General features: G+C 32.0%; 1 protein-coding gene and 2 long non-coding RNA genes across 5 annotated transcripts in view; 1 reads left to right on the top strand and 2 right to left on the bottom strand.

Annotated features, from left to right (window-relative positions):
* Positions 1–3381: 3381 nt before the first annotated feature.
* Positions 3382–6717, bottom strand: LOC127737993 (uncharacterized). The gene is made up of 2 exons (XR_007999910.1): positions 6585–6717; positions 3382–6012 (listed from the first exon to the last, which is right to left on the bottom strand). It is a non-coding gene; the product is annotated as an uncharacterized LOC127737993 (long non-coding RNA).
* A 784-nt stretch (positions 6718–7501) lies between these two features.
* On the top strand, positions 7502–15337 carry LOC127737992 (uncharacterized). 3 transcript variants are annotated; one of them, XR_007999908.1, is made up of 3 exons: positions 7502–7703; positions 12272–12562; positions 15146–15337. It is a non-coding gene; the product is annotated as an uncharacterized LOC127737992 (long non-coding RNA). The 3 variants fall into 3 exon arrangements; XR_007999907.1 differs by lacking the exon at positions 15146–15337 and adding an exon at positions 13855–14121; XR_007999909.1 differs by lacking the exons at positions 7502–7703; positions 15146–15337 and adding exons at positions 8794–9008; positions 13855–14121 and having other exon boundaries at positions 12285–12562.
* A 3222-nt stretch (positions 15338–18559) lies between these two features.
* Positions 18560–19311, bottom strand: part of LOC127737991 (4'-phosphopantetheine phosphatase-like) — a 37916-nt gene continuing 37164 nt past the window's right edge. The window contains exon 17 of the mRNA XM_052248971.1: positions 18560–19044. Coding sequence (XP_052104931.1) covers positions 18813–19044 — 232 coding nt within the window. The 3' untranslated portion in view covers positions 18560–18812. The remainder of the gene's footprint in view (positions 19045–19311) is intronic.

The following is a 19311-nucleotide window of genomic DNA, read 5'->3' as shown; positions in this document are numbered from 1 at the left end:
TCCACAATCTATAGAGTTTTTATTTGTTTGTCAAGATATATATATATGTGTGTGAAGTGAAAATAACTACTAGTTGTTCTGCTGTACAAAAAAATAGCTCAAGACTACCTGAACAATCTACAATATTCAAAGTAATATGTGAATTTGTTTCCCTTATTTGTAGAATTATTTAACAAAATGATTATGAAGAGCCTGTAGTAAGAAAGCTCTTATACCCAACATAGTCCTTATTCAAGAGATAAGTTACAGGTGACCTAGTGACATAATCACATTGTTATTTCAGTTACCTAAACATGATCAATTTCTGTAAATTTAGACAATAGTATTGTTATACTAGTTTCACAATTACAAACAAAGTGACACCATTTATACAACTTAATTTCATTGTGAAGAGCCTGTAGTAAGCAAGCTTACACTGAAATCTTAAAATGACAACATAAATTATTGCAAAATTATTTTTTTTCAATTGATTTAATGTTTAGTACCGTAGTCATTTATTTCAAATAATTGACCCGTAATAAAATAAGGAGATGGGGTGTGATTGCCAATGAGATAACAGTCTGATGTACTATCTACCAGAGTCCAAACAATGTGGCTGTTGGCAGTTATAAGTCACTTTCAGACCTCAACAATGTACCAAACCGGTTTATTGTTTTCAGGTACCACAGGAAAAAAAGAAGTTGTGGCCAGGTGCTGCCATGATTTAAAACTATTAGAATTACACAGTTTTGTCTGCATTCAGAGAAAATTTCATGGGTATGCATGACACAAATGTCTTTAGGCAGTTGAACATTGATACATGACATAATACCAGTTTATGGTCACGGTACTTAAGTCAAAATGTATCGGCGTGTAATTTTGTAAGTAATAACATTTTATCTCATGGAATAATAGTTCAATGCTGTAATTTATTGTGCAAACATTTTATAGTATGTATAATTGAAGATACTGGTATTTGTCAATGAGACAGCAACCCAACAACACTAAAAACCAAAAAACATCTAGAGGTCTTCAACAATAGACAGTTGTCTATACAATATGTAAATCTCTTGTTGCCAGTCTAAAAATTGTGAATATATTTAACAGAGAATATCAAAGATCTGTCATCAACACCTAATTCTCCAAAAGAATTATTTTGTTGTTTGATATAAAGGGTAGAAGTAACCTAAACCAATCTGATAAGAAGTATTTTTATAATCAATATAAACTAATGCTAAAATACATTTCATTCAACAGTACTTCAACAAAATATTTTTGATATATAGAGCATGCCTTAATAAGCAGTCTGGGGGATCTCATTCAAAATTTGTAAGATCACGAAAAATAATTGAATTAAATTGGATTAAAAAATTACAGACAGTCTATCCTCTCGGTCTTAATGACAATATCATGGGAATTGGTAATACATCTAGAACAGATTCTGTTAACATTTTGTGATAAAGATTCTAAAACTATTTCGTAATAACAATACAAATATTTTGGACCTAATTTCTATTTCAAATCAAAGCACCAAGGGCGCTATAGGCAGTTAATTAAAAAACCAAAGGCAAACTTGGCAGAAGTTCAGATGAATATAGTGGAAGAATTAGTGGAAATATTTATCTCAGGCATTATTCTCAGCTATTTCTGAAGTATCAAATAATGTTTGTACAGAAATGTGTACGCTATCCAATTCCACCACTTTCAAAAGTTATTTCCAATTTATATTTTTAAAGATTCAGTCTTAGATTATGCACATACACTGTCCCATGTTAGGGGAGAATTTTGTGCCAGCTAACATGTTTAAGCCGCCACATTCTGCATGTACCTGTCCATAGTGAGGACCCACTAATTTGGTGATTGTTGCTGTATATCATATTTATTTTTTATAATTGTTTTGTACATAAATCAGGATGCTTCAGTTTTATTGTTTTACATTTGTCAATTCATGGTCGTTTATAGCTTACTATGCAGTATAGGTTTTGCTAATTGTTGCAGGCTGCATGGAGGAATATTCTTATCTGAATAATAATTTTGATAATGGTGTCCAACAGTGGTGTATATATGGTTTAATTCCACTTTGTATGTACTAGAGTTTGAATATGCCATATTAGCGGTTTTAGTTGGATCAGCTGGTGCCACTAGTACTATGCACAATTATCAAATCATACCTGAAACTATCTGAAGTGGTGTTATTTTCTTGTATATTATATTACAATACATGCTTATGTTGTTAAAATGGCCTAGCAATGATGCAACATATGTTTTAGAAGGCTATACGGTTGCCTATAATTGCTTACATCCACTTCATTTGAATTTTTGTGGATAGTTGTCTCATTGGCAATCATTCCTCATCTTCTTATTTTTATAATAATTGTACATGTCTAATCTATAATAAGCTGTTCACACAGAGACATGTTTTGCCTATTTGTTGTTTTGATAATACAAATATTGCAATTAAAAAAGGCATACTTTAACGTGTAAAATATATTCAAAGACAATGAACCATGACTGATGGTACAGGGCTGAACAATCTCCATGCGAATGAGATGTGCCAATGTTTATACAACTGCTTACCAAATACCATTGACTTTTCATAAGTCGTTCCCTTTAAACAAACCTTAACACAACTTCAATTTCTAAGTCAATGAACCATAATGAGGAGGTGGGGTTAAATAATATCCATGGAAATGAACCTTTTAAATACCAATACGTTTGCATACCAAATAGCTTTGACTTAAGATTACTGGTAATATTAAACTGACATCATCATAATACCTAATCACAAACTAATTCATGTAAACTAAATAAAAGTTTCAAAATCAATAGATCATGCATATGACTGACGAGTACGGACCAAATATCCGCTATGGAAATGAGACATACTAATGCTTCTTCACCTGCATGCCAATTATCATTGACCTACCACTATTGGTTTCCCTAATACTAACCTAATCAAAAGCTAATAAATGAATTTTCAAAGTAACATAAGGTTCCAAGTAAAGAGAGCATGATTGATGGGGCGGGCCAAATAATATCAATGGAAATTAGAAATGACAAAGTTTATACAACTGCACACCAAATAGCATTGACCTAATACTATTGGTTCCCCCTAAAATGACCTAATCACAAACTTATACATATGTAAACTATGCAAAAGTTTCAAAGTCAATAGACCATGACTAAGGGTGTGGGGCCAAATATTCTCCATGGTAATGAAATGTGCCTATGCTTACACAACTGCTTACCAAATATCATTGACCTACCATAACCTAGACCTTATCACAAAATCACAAACTAATACATTGTTGATGCCGCCAAAACAGCATGCCTATATATATAGATGTCTCTCTTTTCGACTCTGTCAAGGCAAGACAAAAATTGCAACAAAATTAATACAAATATTTGGCCATCTTTTTTTAATAATTTTATATTCCTCATTTCTTAGATATATAAATGCTGTGTTCACACATAATTCCAATTCGATTCGCATTAACTGATTTGAATTTATAGTTTAATACCCATTCGAAAAGTTTAACATGTTTAATGTCCAAATGTAAATTCTACTTCAAATTGCAATACGCGTCAAAATCGCTTTACTGTCAAAATGACGTTAACTTTTAATTCAAGAGAGGGACGAAAGATACCAGAGGGACAGTCGAACTCATAGATCGAAAACAAACCGACAACGCCATGGCCAAAAATAAAAAGACAAACAGACAAATAATAGTACAGATGACACAACATAGAAAACCAAAAACTAAGCAACACGAACCCCACCAAAAACTGGGGGGTGATCTCAGGTGCTCCGGAAGGGTAAGCAGATCCTGCTCCACATGTGATTTATGAATTAATCTATTATAGTTTAATTTGAATTACAATTTGGAAAGTGTTCACACCAAAGTTTGATCGAATTAACCCAAAAAGGTATTTCTAATGAGATTTGAATAATGCAAATTAGCTTATTTGAATTAGATTCGAATTAAAAAAAGATGAATGTGTGAACGCGATTAGTGAATTCGATTCGCATTATATTTGAATTCGCTTCAAAATGAAAAAAAGAATATTGTGTGAAATTGGTTTGCATTCAATTCAAATTAAACTTACGTTTGAACAAGGCATTAAACAAGTGACAAATATGCATTCAGTAAATAATAAAATTGAAAAGAATCCACAATCAAAATACTGCTGCGTAATTATAGTAATAAGTAATTCTCCTTGGTACAATTTAACCCTACTCTTGGATTGTTAAGAATACAAACTAAAATATTTCATGTTTCTGCACAATGCATCAATATCATGAATTCCAACTATCTTTATATAACTTCATGCAAAATGTTTTGGATTACTAGGCATACTTCTTAGTGCACAATAATAAAAATTGCTAGACCGATAAGCGCACTTAATAATGAAAGAACCTTAGTGAGCGCGCTCACATACCCCACGTTCCCACATTGTCATTAGAGAAATAAAATAAGTGTAAGAAAACAAAATTGTATCAGAAAAAAAAATTGAATCATAATTTCCTGTCAATATGCACATCTACATAGTATGTCCTTATTATCTACACAGTTTCATGAAATTCTGTTGTGTGGTTTGAGAGGAGTTGCGATGACAAAAGGTTGCAGTAGTATATTGGGCAAATAAGTTCAAAGGGGCGTAACTCCTATAAAATAAATTGAATCGTATTTCCTGTCGATATGCACATCTACGTAGTATGTCCTTATTATCTGAAAAGGTTTCATGAAATATGTTGTGTGGTTTGAGAGGAGTTGCGATGACAAAAGGTTGCAGTAGTACATTAAAGTAAATAAGTTCAAAGGGGCGTAACTCCTGGGAAAAAAATTGAATCGTATTTCCTGTCGATATGCACATCTACGTAGTATGTCCTTATTATCTGAAAAGGTTTCATGAAATTCTGTTGTGTGGTTTGAGAGGAGTTGCGATGACAAAAGGTTGCAGTAGTATATTGGGCAAATATGTTCAAAGGGGCGTAACTCCTGGAAAAAAAATTGAATCGTAATTTCCTGTCGATATGCACATCTACGTAGTATGTCCTTATTATCTGAAAAGGTTTCATGAAATTCTGTTGTGTGGTTTGAGAGGAGTTGCGATGACAAAAGGTTGCAGTAGTATATTGGGCAAATAAGTTCAAAGGGGCGTAACTCCTGGAAAAAAATTGAATCGTAATTTCCTGTCGATATGCACATCTACGTAGTATGTCCTTATTATCTGAAAAGGTTTCATGAAATTCTGTTGTGTGGTTTGAGAGGAGTTGCGATGACAAAAGGTTGCAGTAGTATATTGGGCAAATAAGTTCAAAGGGGCGTAACTCCTGGAAAAAAATTAATTCGTAATTTCCTGTCGATATGCACATCTACGTAGTATGTCCTTATTATCTGAAAAGGTTTCATGAAATTCTGTTGTGTGGTTTGAGAGGAGTTGCGATGACAAACTGTTGCAGTAGTACATTAAAGTAAATAAGTTCAAAGGGGAGTAACTCCTAGAAAAATAATTGAATCGTAATTTCCTGTCGATATGCACAACTACGTAGTTTGTCCTTATTATCTAAAAAGGTTTCGTGAAATTCTGTTGTGTGGTTTGAGAGGAGTTGCGATGACAAGAAACAGGACTGACGGACGGACAGACGGACGGACGGACGAACAGACAGACGGACGGACAGACGGACGGACGGGTCAAAAACATTACACCCTCCGCAACTCGTTGCGTGGGGTATAATAACTAATATTCATGTGTTGTTACTGCTGGCAAATTTATAATTATTCCTGTCAGAAAGCTGAACCAAAACTTGTCGGACTAGTCGACATGATGAGACCTGGCATAACCTGTCTTCAACATTGATCATATATGTAGATATACATGTACATAACATCATAGTAGTCTAGAGTTTCATTGCTGTTATGGAATTATATATTGTAGATAATCCAGGTGCTACAGAGAATCATGTATTGTACATGTACATGTATGCCTTGCCTCTTCTAGTATTAGCCATTGCCAAAGGTTGGAATCAAGCTGAAACAGAAACAGAAACAAATACAAATAGGTATAATATTGCTTATTTTGACAAATACAATGTAGCAAAAAAACTTCATGTCTAAAATCTTTACGTATTAGCTTTGTCCATTTTCATTGATGCTGTGATAATTAATGTTTATATTCTCTGGGGTCCCAAGTCAGGAGCCCCTGGCCTTTGTTAGTGTTGTATGATTTTTAATTTTAATTTCTTGTGTATATTTCTGATTTTAGTATGAAGTCCATTATCACTGAACTAGTATACATGTTTGTTAAGGGGCCTACTGAAGCAAGCCTCAGGGTGTGGGAGTTTCTCGCTGCATTGAAGATCCATTGGTAACCTTCGGCTGGTGTCTGCTCTTTGATCGGGTTGTTGTCTTTTTAACACATTCCCTATTCTAAATTTTATTTAAAATTATAAGTGAATTAAAATATCTTGATTACGGTTTCACTGTCTTCCATTATTAATATCATAATAAAAAAAACCCATTTATTTGACATTTAAATAACTGTAATAGGAATTAAGAAAAAAAATGTTTGTAACTTCAACTTGTTGACAACGTTAACGTTACCTTCTGTTCTTATCATGCGATTTCTTTTTGCAGTATTTTCATGGAAAAGTCGAATAGAAATGATTCTAGAACACTTCATGAGTGTTTAAATATGAAAAAATTCATAATAAGAAACATCGAAAAAGTTGTATTTGGCCACAGACCACAATTAAATTCTCTATTAGTTCTTTATAACGTTTTGTTTCATTAAAAAAAATGCTCCGGTTCTTTTTGTCAAATATTTTGTGTGTGTAAAGTACAGTACTAGTCCAAACATATATCAAACATTCAGAAATATCGCTCCCCAGCATCTTACAAATTTAGCCAATACACATCCATACCCCTATGGACAAGTCAAGAGATGTTCCGAAAACTGTAAATATCACCTTTTTGCACCTGGCCTAATTACTCTTTCCATATCAAAATCAGTTAAAATACAACATCCAAAAGTTTATTTCACCTCTCTTCTTTCATTTCCATCCAAAAAAATCTAAGAAATGAGTGAGGAAGGGAAAGAAAAAAAATTAAGAAAAAATACACTCTAATTAAAAGGAACTATATTCGTGGACAACGAAAAGCCGGATCATTAATTGTGGTCTTTGGCCTATTAGGGGTCTAAACCTTGACCAATTCTAATAAAACTTGGTATGATTTAAGCTTAGTATATTATGAAACAGTTTACAAAGTTTCAAAGCCATATGATACCAATTATAAAAATTGTGGCATTTTTTATATCTGAACTTTGGGTGCTGAATTGTGGCGTTGAATTAGAATAATTTCAACTATCAAATTTGGGCTTCTAAAAACCAAAATATACCAAAACTTACACTTTTTAATGTCTCTATGTATAAGTTATCACCTATTAAAAGCAACAGATAGCATACTTCATATTTCAGACTTATAAAAAATGGCCAGAAGTAAATATCATATGGGCCTGTGCCAAAAAATAGAGGTTTTCAAATGAAGTGAGGCCTTATATGCAATGTAATATTTTTCACTTACCACAATTTTCTGAAGTTGCTAAGTTATAAAAAAACCTTTTACATGTTATAAATGTACTTTTAATGGAAATATAAGTTTCAAATAGCATAACACATGTGAATAAAATGGTCTTCAGCAATGTCAAGCTTAAAAAAACAGGTTGTCCATTTAGGTCGTTCCCCACATTTGCATATTAAAAAGCATATAAATGATATGGGAGATGAAGATATGCTTCTTTTTGCTCAAATCTTTGCTCAGATATGATAAAACATGGAGCCTGGATGTAACAAGACTGTCACTTTCAACTATATATGTAGACAGTATGATCTAATGCAAAGTTATTTACTTTACCTTTTAAAACCGGCATGAAATTTCAGCCTCAAAAGGCCAATATTTTAACCACTAGCTATCAAACAAAAGAAAATGAAGGTAGTCTGTGAAACAGACAAGGTCAAACAACCAGTAATAAGTGCTTTTGATACAGTTTCAGTGAAATCTGCTAAAAGGAATTCAACTTGTATGTGCATAGAACCTCATTTTTCACTTGCTTCATACTGACCGTTAGACTAGGACCATTAAAGCAGCACATTTTGCACTCTTATTCTGATTTTATCTACTTTTTTTGTATGTTTAGTGTTCAAAAATGAGTTAAACATCTACATTAGATACCACAAACACAAGTAGAAAATCAAGAAAAACCTGTGAGAGAGAAAGTAAGCATGCTACTTTTGTAAAAATATTGAAACAACTGAAAAAGTTCAATTTTGGGCATGTAGGCTGAAATGTCACTTTTTTACAAAATTTCTATCAAATAAAAGTGGAAATCATTTATTCTCATGTAGTTTGACAAATTAATACCAATAGATCATTCAGGGAAGTTGTCAAAGTACAAATTCAATATTTCCTGAATTTCACCTCTTAGGGGTCTAAACCTTGACCAATTCTAATAAAACTTGGTATGATTTAAGCTTAGTATATTATGAAACAGTTTACAAAGTTTCAAAGCCATATGATACCAATTATAAAAATTGTGGCATTTTTTATATCTGAACTTTGGGTGCTTAATTGTGGCGTTGAATTAGAATAATTTCAACTATCAAATTTGGGCTTCTAAAAACCAAAATATACCAAAACTTACACTTTTTAATGTCTCTATGTATAAGTTATCACCTATTAAAAGCAACAGATAGCATACTTCATATTTCAGACTTATAAAAAATGGCCAGAAGTAAATATCATATGGGCCTGTGCCAAAAAATAGAGGTTTTCAAATGAAGTGAGGCCTTATATGCAATGTAATATTTTTCACTTACCACAATTTTCTGAAGTTGCTAAGTTATAAAAAAACCTTTTACATGTTATAAATGTACTTTTAATGGAAATATAAGTTTCAAATAGCATAACACATGTGAATAAAATGGTCTTCAGCAATGTCAAGCTTAAAAAAACAGGTTGTCAATTTAGGTCGTTCCCCACATTTGCATATTAAAAAGCATATAAATGAAATGGGAGATGAAGATATGCTTCTTTTTGCTCAAATCTTTGCTCAGATATGATAAAACATGGAGCCTGGATGTAACAAGACTGTCACTTTCAACTATATATGTAGACAGTATGATCTAATGCAAAGTTATTTACTTTACCTTTTAAAACCGGCATGAAATTTCAGCCTCAAAAGGCCAATATTTTAACCACTAGCTATCAAACAAAAGAAAATGAAGGTAGTCTGTGAAACAGACAAGGTCAAACAACCAGTAATAAGTGCTTTTGATACAGTTTCAGTGAAATCTGCTAAAAGGAATTCAACTTGTATGTGCATAGAACCTCATTTTTCACTTGCTTCATACTGACCGTTAGACTAGGACCATTAAAGCAGCACATTTTGCACTCTTATTCTGATTTTATCTACTTTTTTTGTATGTTTAGTGTTCAAAAATGAGTTAAACATCTACATTAGATACCACAAACACAAGTAGAAAATCAAGAAAAACCTGTGAGAGAGAAAGTAAGCATGCTACTTTTGTAAAAATATTGAAACAACTGAAAAAGTTCAATTTTGGGCATGTAGGCTGAAATGTCACTTTTTTACAAAATTTCTATCAAATAAAAGTGGAAATCATTTATTCTCATGTAGTTTGACAAATTAATACCAATAGATCATTCAGGGAAGTTGTCAAAGTACAAATTCAATATTTCCTGAATTTCACCTCTTAGGGGTCTAAACCTTGACCAATTCTAATAAAACTTGGTATGATTTAAGCTTAGTATATTATGAAACAGTTTACAAAGTTTCAAAGCCATATGATACCAATTATAAAAATTGTGGCATTTTTTATATCTGAACTTTGGGTGCCGAATTGTGGCGTTGAATTAGAATAATTTCAACTATCAAATTTGGGCTTCTAAAAACCAAAATGTACCAAAACTTACACTTTTTAATGTCTCTATGTATAAGTTATCACCTATTAAAAGCAACAGATAGCATACTTCATGTTTCAGACTTATAAAAAATGGCCAGAAGTAAATATCATATGGGCCTGTGCCAAAAAATAGAGGTTTTCAAATGAAGTGAGGCCTTATATGCAATGTAATATTTTTCACTTACCACAATTTTCTGAAGTTGCTAAGTTATAAAAAAACCTTTTACATGTTATAAATGTACTTTTAATGGAAATATAAGTTTCAAATAGCATAACACATGTGAATAAAATGGTCTTCAGCAATGTCAAGCTTAAAAAAACAGGTTGTCAATTTAGGTCGTTCCCCACATTTGCATATTAAAAAGCATATAAATGATATGGGAGATGAAGATATGCTTCTTTTTGCTCAAATCTTTGCTCAGATATGATAAAACATGGAGCCTGGATGTAACAAGACTGTCACTTTCAACTATATATGTAGACAGTATGATCTAATGCAAAGTTATTTACTTTACTTTTTAAAACCGGCATGAAATTTCAGCCTCAAAAGGCCAATATTTTAACCACTAGCTATCAAACAAAAGAAAATAAAGGTAGTCTGTGAAACAGACAAGGTCAAACAACCAGTAATAAGTGCTTTTGATACAGTTTCAGTGAAATCTGCTAAAAGGAATTCAACTTGTATGTGCATAGAACCTCATTTTTCACTTGCTTCATACTGACCGTTAGACTAGGACCATTAAAGCAGCACATTTTGCACTCTTATTCTGATTTTATCTACTTTTTTTGTATGTTTAGTGTTCAAAAATGAGTTAAACATCTACATTAGATACCACAAACACAAGTAGAAAATCAAGAAAAACCTGTGAGAGAGAAAGTAAGCATGCTACTTTTGTAAAATATTGAAACAACTGAAAAAGTTCAATTTTGGGCATGTAGGCTGAAATGTCACTTTTTTACAAAATTTCTATCAAATAAAAGTGGAAATCATTTATTCTCATGTAGTTTGACAAATTAATACCAATAGATCATTCAGGGAAGTTGTCAAAGTACAAATTCAATATTTCCTGAATTTCACCTATTAGGGGTCTAAACCTTGACCAATTCTAATAAAACTTGGTATGATTTAAGCTTAGTATATTATGAAACAGTTTACAAAGTTTCAAAGCCATATGATACCAATTATAAAAATTGTGGCATTTTTTATATCTGAACTTTGGGTGCTGAATTGTGGCGTTGAATTAGAATAATTTCAACTATCAAATTTGGGCTTCTAAAAACCAAAATGTACCAAAACTTACACTTTTTAATGTCTCTATGTATAAGTTATCACCTATTAAAAGCAACAGATAGCATACTTCATGTTTCAGACTTATAAAAAATGGCCAGAAGTAAATATCATATGGGCCTGTGCCAAAAAATAGAGGTTTTCAAATGAAGTGAGGCCTTATATGCAATGTAATATTTTTCACTTACCACAATTTTCTGAAGTTGCTAAGTTATAAAAAAACCTTTTACATGTTATAAATGTACTTTTAATGGAAATATAAGTTTCAAATAGCATAACACATGTGAATAAAATGGTCTTCAGCAATGTCAAGCTTAAAAAAACAGGTTGTCAATTTAGGTCGTTCCCCACATTTGCATATTAAAAAGCATATAAATGATATGGGAGATGAAGATATGCTTCTTTTTGCTCAAATCTTTGCTCAGATATGATAAAACATGGAGCCTGGATGTAACAAGACTGTCACTTTCAACTATATATGTAGACAGTATGATCTAATGCAAAGTTATTTACTTTACTTTTTAAAACCAGCATGAAATTTCAGCCTCAAAAGGCCAATATTTTAACCACTAGCTATCAAACAAAAGAAAATAAAGGTAGTCTGTGAAACAGACAAGGTCAAACAACCAGTAATAAGTGCTTTTGATACAGTTTCAGTGAAATCTGCTAAAAGGAATTCAACTTGTATGTGCATAGAACCTCATTTTTCACTTGCTTCATACTGACCGTTAGACTAGGACCATTAAAGCAGCACATTTTGCACTCTTATTCTGATTTTATCTACTTTTTTTGTATGTTTAGTGTTCAAAAATGAGTTAAACATCTACATTAGATACCACAAACACAAGTAGAAAATCAAGAAAAACCTGTGAGAGAGAAAGTAAGCATGCTACTTTTGTAAAAATATTGAAACAACTGAAAAAGTTCAATTTTGTACTTTTAATGGAAATATAAGTTTCAAATAGCATAATACATGTGAATAAAATGGTCTTCAGCAATGTCAAGCTTAAAAAAAACAGGTTGTCAATTTAGGTCGTTCCCCACATTTGCATATTAAAAAGCATATAAATGATATGGGAGATGAAGATATGCTTCTTTTTGCTCAAATCTTTGCTCAGATATGATAAAACATGGAGCCTGGATGTAACAAGACTGTCACTTTCAACTATATATGTAGACAGTATGATCTAATGCAAAGTTATTTACTTTACTTTTTAAAACCGGCATGAAATTTCAGCCTCAAAAGGCCAATATTTTAACCACTAGCTATCAAACAAAAGAAAATAAAGGTAGTCTGTGAAACAGACAAGGTCAAACAACCAGTAATAAGTGCTTTTGATACAGTTTCAGTGAAATCTGCTAAAAGGAATTCAACTTATATGTGCATAGAACCTCATTTTTCACTTGCTTCATACTGACCGTTAGACTAGGACCATTAAAGCAGCACATTTTGCACTCTTATTCTGATTTTATCTACTTTTTTTGTATGTTTAGTGTTCAAAAATGAGTTAAACATCTACATTAGATACCACAAACACAAGTAGAAAATCAAGAAAAACCTGTGAGAGAGAAAGTAAGCATGCTACTTTTGTAAAAATATTGAAACAACTGAAAAAGTTCAATTTTGGGCATGTAGGCTGAAATGTCACTTTTTTACAAAATTTCTATCAAATAAAAGTGGAAATCATTTATTCTCATGTAGTTTGACAAATTAATACCAATAGATCATTCAGGGAAGTTGTCAAAGTACAAATTCAATATTTCCTGAATTTCACCTCTTAGGGGTCTAAACCTTGACCAATTCTAATAAAACTTGGTATGATTTAAGCTTAGTATATTATGAAACAGTTTACAAAGATTCAAAGCCATATGATACCAATTATAAAAATTGTGGCATTTTTTATATCTGAACTTTGGGTGCTGAATTGTGGCGTTGAATTAGAATAATTTCAACTATCAAATTTGGGCTTCTAAAAACCAAAATGTACCAAAACTTACACTTTTTAATGTCTCTATGTATAAGTTATCACCTATTAAAAGCAACAGATAGCATACTTCATGTTTCAGACTTATAAAAAATGGCCAGAAGTAAATATCATATGGGCCTGTGCCAAAAAATAGAGGTTTTCAAATGAAGTGAGGCCTTATATGCAATGTAATATTTTTCACTTACCACAATTTTCTGAAGTTGCTAAGTTATAAAAAAACCTTTTACATGTTATAAATGTACTTTTAATGGAAATATAAGTTTCAAATAGCATAACACATGTGAATAAAATGGTCTTCAGCAATGTCAAGCTTAAAAAAACAGGTTGTCAATTTAGGTCGTTCCCCACATTTGCATATTAAAAAGCATATAAATGATATGGGAGATGAAGATATGCTTCTTTTTGCTCAAATCTTTGCTCAGATATGATAAAACATGGAGCCTGGATGTAACAAGACTGTCACTTTCAACTATATATGTAGACAGTATGATCTAATGCAAAGTTATTTACTTTACTTTTTAAAACCGGCATGAAATTTCAGCCTCAAAAGGCCAATATTTTAACCACTAGCTATCAAACAAAAGAAAATAAAGGTAGTGTGTGAAACAGACAAGGTCAAACAACCAGTAATAAGTGCTTTTGATACAGTTTCAGTGAAATCTGCTAAAAGGAATTCAACTTGTATGTGCATAGAACCTCATTTTTCACTTGCTTCATACTGACCGTTAGACTAGGACCATTAAAGCAGCACATTTTGCACTCTTATTCTGATTTTATCTACTTTTTTTGTATGTTTAGTGTTCAAAAATGAGTTAAACATCTACATTAGATACCACAAACACAAGTAGAAAATCAAGAAAAACCTGTGAGAGAGAAAGTAAGCATGCTACTTTTGTAAAAATATTGAAACAACTGAAAAAGTTCAATTTTGGGCATGTAGGCTGAAATGTCACTTTTTTACAAAATTTCTATCAAATAAAGTGGAAATCATTAATTCTCATGTAGTTTGACAAATTAATACCAATAGATCATTCAGGGAAGTTGTCAAAGTACAAATTCAATATTTCCTGAATTTCACCTCTTAGGGGTCTAAACCTTGACCAATTCTAATAAAACTTGGTATGATTTAAGCTTAGTATATTATGAAACAGTTTACAAAGTTTCAAAGCCATATGATACCAATTATAAAAATTGTGGCATTTTTTATATCTGAACTTTGGGTGCTGAATTGTGGCGTTGAATTAGAATAATTTCAACTATCAAATTTGGGCTTCTAAAAACCAAAATGTACCAAAACTTACACTTTTTAATGTCTCTATGTATAAGTTATCACCTATTAAAAGCAACAGATAGCATACTTCATGTTTCAGACTTATAAAAAATGGCCAGAAGTAAATATCATATGGGCCTGTGCCAAAAAATAGAGGTTTTCAAATGAAGTGAGGCCTTATATGCAATGTAATATTTTTCACTTACCACAATTTTCTGAAGTTGCTAAGTTATAAAAAAACCTTTTACATGTTATAAATGTACTTTTAATGGAAATATAAGTTTCAAATAGCATAACACATGTGAATAAAATGGTCTTCAGCAATGTCAAGCTTAAAAAAACAGGTTGTCAATTTAGGTCGTTCCCCACATTTGCATATTAAAAAGCATATAAATGATATGGGAGATGAAGATATGCTTCTTTTTGCTCAAATCTTTGCTCAGATATGATAAAACATGGAGCCTGGATGTAACAAGACTGTCACTTTCAACTATATATGTAGACAGTATGATCTAATGCAAAGTTATTTACTTTACTTTTTAAAACCAGCATGAAATTTCAGCCTCAAAAGGCCAATATTTTAACCACTAGCTATCAAACAAAAGAAAATAAAGGTAGTGTGTGAAACAGACAAGGTCAAACAACCAGTAATAAGTGCTTTTGATACAGTTTCAGTGAAATCTGCTAAAAGGAATTCAACTTGTATGTGCATAGAACCTCATTTTTCACTTGCTTCATACTGACCGTTAGACTAGGACCATTAAAGCAGCACATATTGCACTCTTATTCTGATTTTATCTACTTTTTTTGTATGTTTAGTGTTCAAAAATGAGTTAAACATCTACATTAGATACCACAAACACAAGTAGAAAATCAAGAAAAACCTGTGAGAGAGAAAGTAAGCATGCTACTTTTGTAAAAATATTGAAACAACTGAAAAAGTTCAATTTTGGGCATGTAGGCTGAAATGTCACTTTTTTTACAAAATTTCTATCAAATAAAAGTGGAAATCATTTATTCTCATGTAGTTTGACAAATTAATACCAATAGATCATTCAGGGAAGTTGTCAAAGTACAAATTCAATATTTCCTGAATTTCACCTCTTAGGCCACAGACCACAATTAAATTCTCTATTAGTTCTTTATAACGTTTTGTTTCATTAAAAAAAATGCTCCGGTTCTTTTTGTCAAATATTTTGTGTGTGTAAAGTACAGTACTAGTCCAAACATATATCAAACATTCAGAAATATCGCTCCCCAGCATCTTACAAATTTAGCCAATACACATCCATACCCCTATGGACAAGTCAAGAGATGTTCCGAAAACTGTAAATATCACCTTTTTGCACCTGGCCTAATTACTCTTTCCATATCAAAATCAGTTAAAATACAACATCCAAAAGTTTATTTCACCTCTCTTCTTTCATTTCCATCCAAAAAAATCTAAGAAATGAGTGAGGAAGGGAAAGAAAAAAAATTAAGAAAAAATACACTCTAATTAAAAGGAACTATATTCGTGGACAACGAAAAGCGGGATCATTAATTGTGGTCTTTGGCCATTTTTCAATACAGGAAATCGAAAAGTCCTTGTAAATCAAAAACAATTACGGTGTGAGACGCGTCACAAATTCGGACTTAATATTTTACATAAATATGCGACTTTGGAAGTTCCTTTAGAAAATAATTGTTAAAGTTTTAATCTCAATATTATTTGAAGCACATTGAGCTAAATCAAAGCATGTGTAGCAGTCTGTAACACCAAAGCCTGAACTAAAAACACAAAGGAAACCATCTTGAAATGACCTTGACATCGACCAATCAGATCTCTAGTTTTATTTCATTCAATAACAATAACAACAACTTGATTTGACAAGCATTAAGCCCATGATAAACGGAATAGTGTTAACAAGAAAACAAATGAGCATACATTTAATTAAGATGATTTAAATAATCACAATCATCTCAGACAAAAACGAATAAAATGATTAATATTAATTACCTTCGTATTATCTGAATCCACCAAATTTAGAAAGTCCTTGATTTACGTTTTGTCGACGAAGTTAAAATTACCGCCAACTGAGACTTAACACCGTGTCATATTAGTCACAGCCGTTATACAATATTCCTGCGCTTTTTGCAATTTGGCAAATGTAAACGACTTGTAATTAGAGATTTTCGGCGATTAAATATTTCATACAATTGTTCTTTGACATCTTAGCCAAAAGCACAGGGGATAATAATCTACATAAGGGTTTCAAGCGAGCACTACTTTCTATGTGCAACTTCAAAACTTTTGGGTGGTTCGACGATCATTTAAGGTTTTTCTGGTCATATTTTTTGTATTCCAGAATAAAAAGTATGAAAAAAGTGTTCAATTAGTTATAAATAACATAATAGCCAGCCAGATAATAACAGTGGCACATATTTCAGGATTTATTGGGTAGAACACAAATCTAGGGTGCTCGCATAAAGCAGCTTAACTGCTTAAAAAACAACAGTAGACATTATCTATTAACCAAGCTCTGTTCGTTACCTGTTAATAAATTACATCAAATTTTGGAGGAATGCAACAAAATTCCATATTGCAGTCCTAAGTATGAAATCGTCCAAATTATAATTGCATATTGTTATTCTAAATTGTTTCCAAAAATTGATCGCCCTGAAGACCTGTTTCTGTATTGTTATGAGTTACAATTTATGACTAAAATCAGCAAAGACCCATCGAAACAACATCTGATTCAAAAATTTAATAACACTTTTAGATATTTAGACGATATATTGGCTCTCAATAATGACGACTTCAGTATGTACACTAAAGAGATTTATCCTGCGGAACTGACTTTAAATAAAGCTAATACTGAAAATGAACACTTCCCTTTCCTGGATCTTGATATCTATATCTTTAACAGGAAGCTTAATACCAAAATTTATGATAAAAGACATGATTTTTCATTTCCAATTTTAATTATCCATTTTTAGATGGTGACGTTCCCTTGTCACCATCTTATGGTGTTTATATATCTCAACTTGTTCGATTCGTGTATGTAACACCGTATTTGATTTTAACGAAAGAAATCTCTGTATTACTGAAAAATTATTACACCAGGGTTTTCGATATCACAAACTAGACAAAATATTTACTAAATTTTATCATCGGTACAAGGACATCATTCGTAAATATAAATCAACATGCAGACATCTTATACGTTCAGGTATTACACATCCAATATTTTATGGTAATATTCTTTATATTACAAAGCGCAAAAATGTCGGCATTCACCTCAAAAGCTAACCAAACCTTCAAACAGACTTATTCCGGAGGGATATAGTTATGATACTGTTGTCAGGTCATTAAGGATTGCATATTTTGGTATTAATATTGATTCACTCATAGGGTCTTTGCATGGGAAATAAACACATTTATTCTAAAACCAGTTGTTGGCATGATACGGGTTATGTTCTTCTCATATATTTTATGATGGTATGATACTAAACTTCTAACTGGAGGGATTGTACCTGATTTTCATATGATGAAGACATAATCTTTCAATCAGTTTAATTGAGGTCTGGAGCTGGCATGTCAGTAACTGCTAGTAGTCCTTTGTTAATTTATGTATCATTGTCATTTTGCTTAGTTTCTTTTGTTACCTATTCTGACATCGGACACAGACTTCTTTTAAACTGAGTTTTACTGTGCATATTGCTATGTGTTTCTTTATTCTACATTGGCTAGAGGTATAGGGGGAGGGTTGGGATCTTACAAAACATGTTTAACCCCGCCGCATTTTTGTGCCTGTCCTTAGTCAGGAGCCTCTGGCCTTTGTTAGTCTTGTATGTTTTTTTTAATTTTAGTTCCTTTATATGTTTTTGAGTTTAGTGTGATGTCCATTTTCACTCAACCAGTACACAATTTTATTTAGGGGCCAGCTGAGGACCACCTCCAGGTGTGGGATTTTCTCGCTGCGTTGAAGACCTATTGGTGGCCGTCGGCTGTTATCTGCTCTTTGACATATTCCCCATTTCCATTTTCAATTTTACTCATTACAAAATTACACCAGTATACATTTAATAGAGATAAACAATTTTCCACTAGTAGAGGTCCTTACCAAAATCACAAAACATTGAAATTACACTTGATCATAAACTTAAAGTGCTATTTTTAACATTTTTGAAAATAGAAATCACTGAATTATTTTTTTCTACATCAATTTTCTTCATTTTGAAATCAGAAATTCAAGAAAATTTGTATCAACAAAATTAAAAGAATCCACATTACTCATTTTTATAACCTCATAAGAAGGGCTATGATTTAGCAGCAATTATTTTTTGGGGTTTCTGATATTTAAAAACAACACTAAACATATCTCCCCCAAGTCTATTTGCCAACCAACGATTTTTTATCACAGCAACTTTCAAAGATTCACAACTAAATGCAGCATCAAAGTTTGTATGAATGGCTCTTCCCATTCCTTCTATCACTATTAAATCTGCCTCTTGTTTCTTCATCAATTCCACAAGTTCAAAATTAATCAATCTGAAAAAAAGAAGGTAAAATATAAATAAACAGCTAGTTTAGGGGCCAGCTGAGGACCACCTCCGGGTGCGGGATTTTCTCGCTGCATTGAAGACCCATTGGTGGCCTTCGGCTGTTGTCTGCTCTTTGGTCGGGTTGTTGTCTCTTTGACATATTCCCCATTTCCATTCTCAATTTTAGCTAGTACATTTGTACTTCTACATAATAGTTTTTTTACTTGAATTTTTATTAACTTTGCTATATTGAACACTTTTAAATTAATCATAC

Source organism: Mytilus californianus, unplaced genomic scaffold, assembly GCF_021869535.1.
Source record: "Mytilus californianus isolate M0D057914Y unplaced genomic scaffold, xbMytCali1.0.p SCAF_4, whole genome shotgun sequence".
In the NCBI taxonomy this organism is placed as follows: Eukaryota; Metazoa; Mollusca; class Bivalvia; order Mytilida; family Mytilidae; genus Mytilus; species Mytilus californianus.
This window is presented reverse-complemented; position numbering and strand designations above follow the sequence as displayed.